The sequence below is a fragment of the Eutrema salsugineum genome, unplaced genomic scaffold (genome assembly GCF_000478725.1).
Source record: "Eutrema salsugineum unplaced genomic scaffold, Eutsalg1_0 scaffold_11, whole genome shotgun sequence".
NCBI lineage: Eukaryota > Viridiplantae > Streptophyta > Magnoliopsida > Brassicales > Brassicaceae > Eutrema > Eutrema salsugineum.
This window is the reverse complement of record NW_006256901.1, coordinates 8,799,327-8,801,696: the sequence shown is the minus strand read 5'-3', so window position 1 is coordinate 8,801,696 and position 2,370 is coordinate 8,799,327. Positions and strand designations below refer to the sequence as shown.

The 2,370-nt window shown below is 41.6% G+C and overlaps 1 protein-coding gene across 1 annotated transcript; it reads right to left on the bottom strand.

The window, feature by feature from the left end:
* Positions 1 to 734: 734 nt before the first annotated feature.
* LOC112089833 lies at positions 735 to 1,747 on the bottom strand. The gene is made up of 3 exons (XM_024160588.1): positions 1,439 to 1,747; positions 1,036 to 1,367; positions 735 to 942 (listed from the first exon to the last, which is right to left on the bottom strand). The coding sequence occupies exons 1-3, from the start codon at positions 1,745 to 1,747 to the stop codon at positions 735 to 737; spliced, it is 849 nt and encodes a 282-aa protein (XP_024016356.1).
* Between the last annotated feature and the right edge of the window lie 623 nt (positions 1,748 to 2,370).

Below are 2,370 nucleotides of genomic sequence, written 5' to 3'. Positions count from 1 at the left end.
GACATACGGGGGGTCCTTTAGGGCTTGCTATTTCAATTCGTAATCGCATTTCTTTTGATTCCGCCCGTGTAAAATCTGGGACAGATGTTAAGCTGATGATGAAGACAATCATTTGGTGGCAATATTTTGCCAACGAGAATCCCGCTTCCGATGACGCCTTAAGCATCACCATCCCTGCCTCTATATCATGGTCATAGAAAAAAATTGAAAGACCTCTTTCAAATAGAGCCGTAGGATTACCTTCTGCAAAACATCTGTCCTTGAACATTCTCATCCATGCCATATCAAAGAACCAAGGTGTGGACATGCTTAGCAAATCCACGGTCCGAAGGAAGATTGGATCCTTGGAGATCTGGTAAAAATCCCTACTTGCCACTAAAGCCCTACAGTAATCGCGAATGCTAGAACTGACTACCTTCTTTAGTATTTCTTTTTTCATCTCTATGGGCAAATCAGAAAACCCTCTTTGCCTAGCCATAGTAGATGAATGAGATTATGTTTCAGAAACTCTTTAGGTCTACATTAAATAACAATCCGCTTTATCACATTTGGGGGAAACGAAACGTCGTTTGAAGATATTGACCGCATTAACTCAAACGAGACGTTGTTTGAAGATATTGACCGCATCAAGTATTTCCAAGTAATACAACCACAACATAAACCCTAAATCCAAAGATGGTTGTACTAAGTATTTCCGAGTAATACAATCACAACATATCTCTCCACTCTCCAAACTAAACCACGTTATCACCCGAGACACCTCCTCCAGCATTTTCACCTCCTGCATTTTCACCTCCAGCATTTTCACTTCGAGCATTTTCACCTCTAGCATTTTCACTTCCAGCATTTTCTCCTCCACCATTTTCACCTCCAGCATTTTCACTTCCACCATTTTCACCTCCAGCATTTTCACTTCCAGCGTTTTCACCTCCAGTAAAATAGCTATAAATTTTGTAAGATTCTGGCCGACGCTTATTACTCGTCTTCGTCCTCTTCGACTTCGGTCGACGCTCTCCAACGGATGAATGCCTTTACTGCTGTTTTGCCCCCCTTTTTAGCTCGTAAACCGGGGGCAAAGCGCTCAATTGGTTAACATCATCGGGAACAACCCACTGTGACTTATGTGGAACATGATAGATGGTTCTGTTATAAGCAAAAGCCCGCTGCTCGGTTAAATAATACATCGAACACAAGTCCTCCACATTGATATCCACTTCTCTGTCTGGCCGCTTCATGTAAGCTTCTAATGCGGCTAAGGCATGGACACATAGATACTTGTCTATATCAAAAAGCTTGCACGAGCAAGTTTTATTTTTCAAGCTCACCGTGTAATTAATCCCATCGAATCCAAGAACGCTGTATTCAATCTGAATGATGTGAAACCTAGCTTCTTAGAATCAGCACATCTTTTGTGAAAAATATTTTCCACAAAGGCAACCAGTTTGCGTCCTGGTGGCGTTGAAGGAGCCTCGTTCCTATGCTTGTTAAACCATTCACACAATTTTTCAACAATCGCATCTATCATAGGTAATAATGGCAGCTTCCTTGCATATTTAAACACACTATTCAAGGACTCCACAACGTTACTAGTATATAGATTGTACCTCTCTGCTGGAAAATAGCACTTGGCCCATTTCGATACTTCTACACGCCTTTCTAGATAATCGGTCACAGCAGGATACTTTAATTCCATCCTCGAATAATGATCATGAAACTCGGCCTCTGTATACTGTCTTGCACACTCCATGAATGTATCTGCAACTATTTCTTTCCCTTGAAACTTGCATTTTCACATTCTGTGAAAGATGCCAGGTGCAATACCCATGTTTAGCTTCTGTGTACACCTCAGCTACTGCGTTAATGAGGCATAAATTTCTGTCCGAAACAATAACCAACTCATGACTATCGGGTATAACCATTTTTAACTGCCTGAAAAACCACTCCCAACTGTCGTTTTTTCTGAATCAATAACTCCAACAGCAATCGGATAATGGTGACGATTACCATCCTGACAAGCAGCTAAGACTAGCTGACAACCCATTCCAGCTTTCAAAAAAGTGGCATCAACAACTACCACTTTTCTCATAACTACAAACCCTTCAAGGCAAGCTCCCAAAGCGACAAATAAGTACTTGAATCTTCCTTGTTCGTCCAGTAACACATTGTGTTTTGTCCCTGGATTCACCTTCTGTAGCATATACAAATACGAGTACAGATCTCTATAGCTGTCTGCAGGAAAACCACGAACCATAGATTTATCTTGCTGTACTCCTCTCCATGCGGTGGAGTATGACACACTCACAGAAGCGTTTTGTTTAACCTAAAGCATGACAGCGTGAGGAGTTGGTGTATCTAATCGACCTGGATACA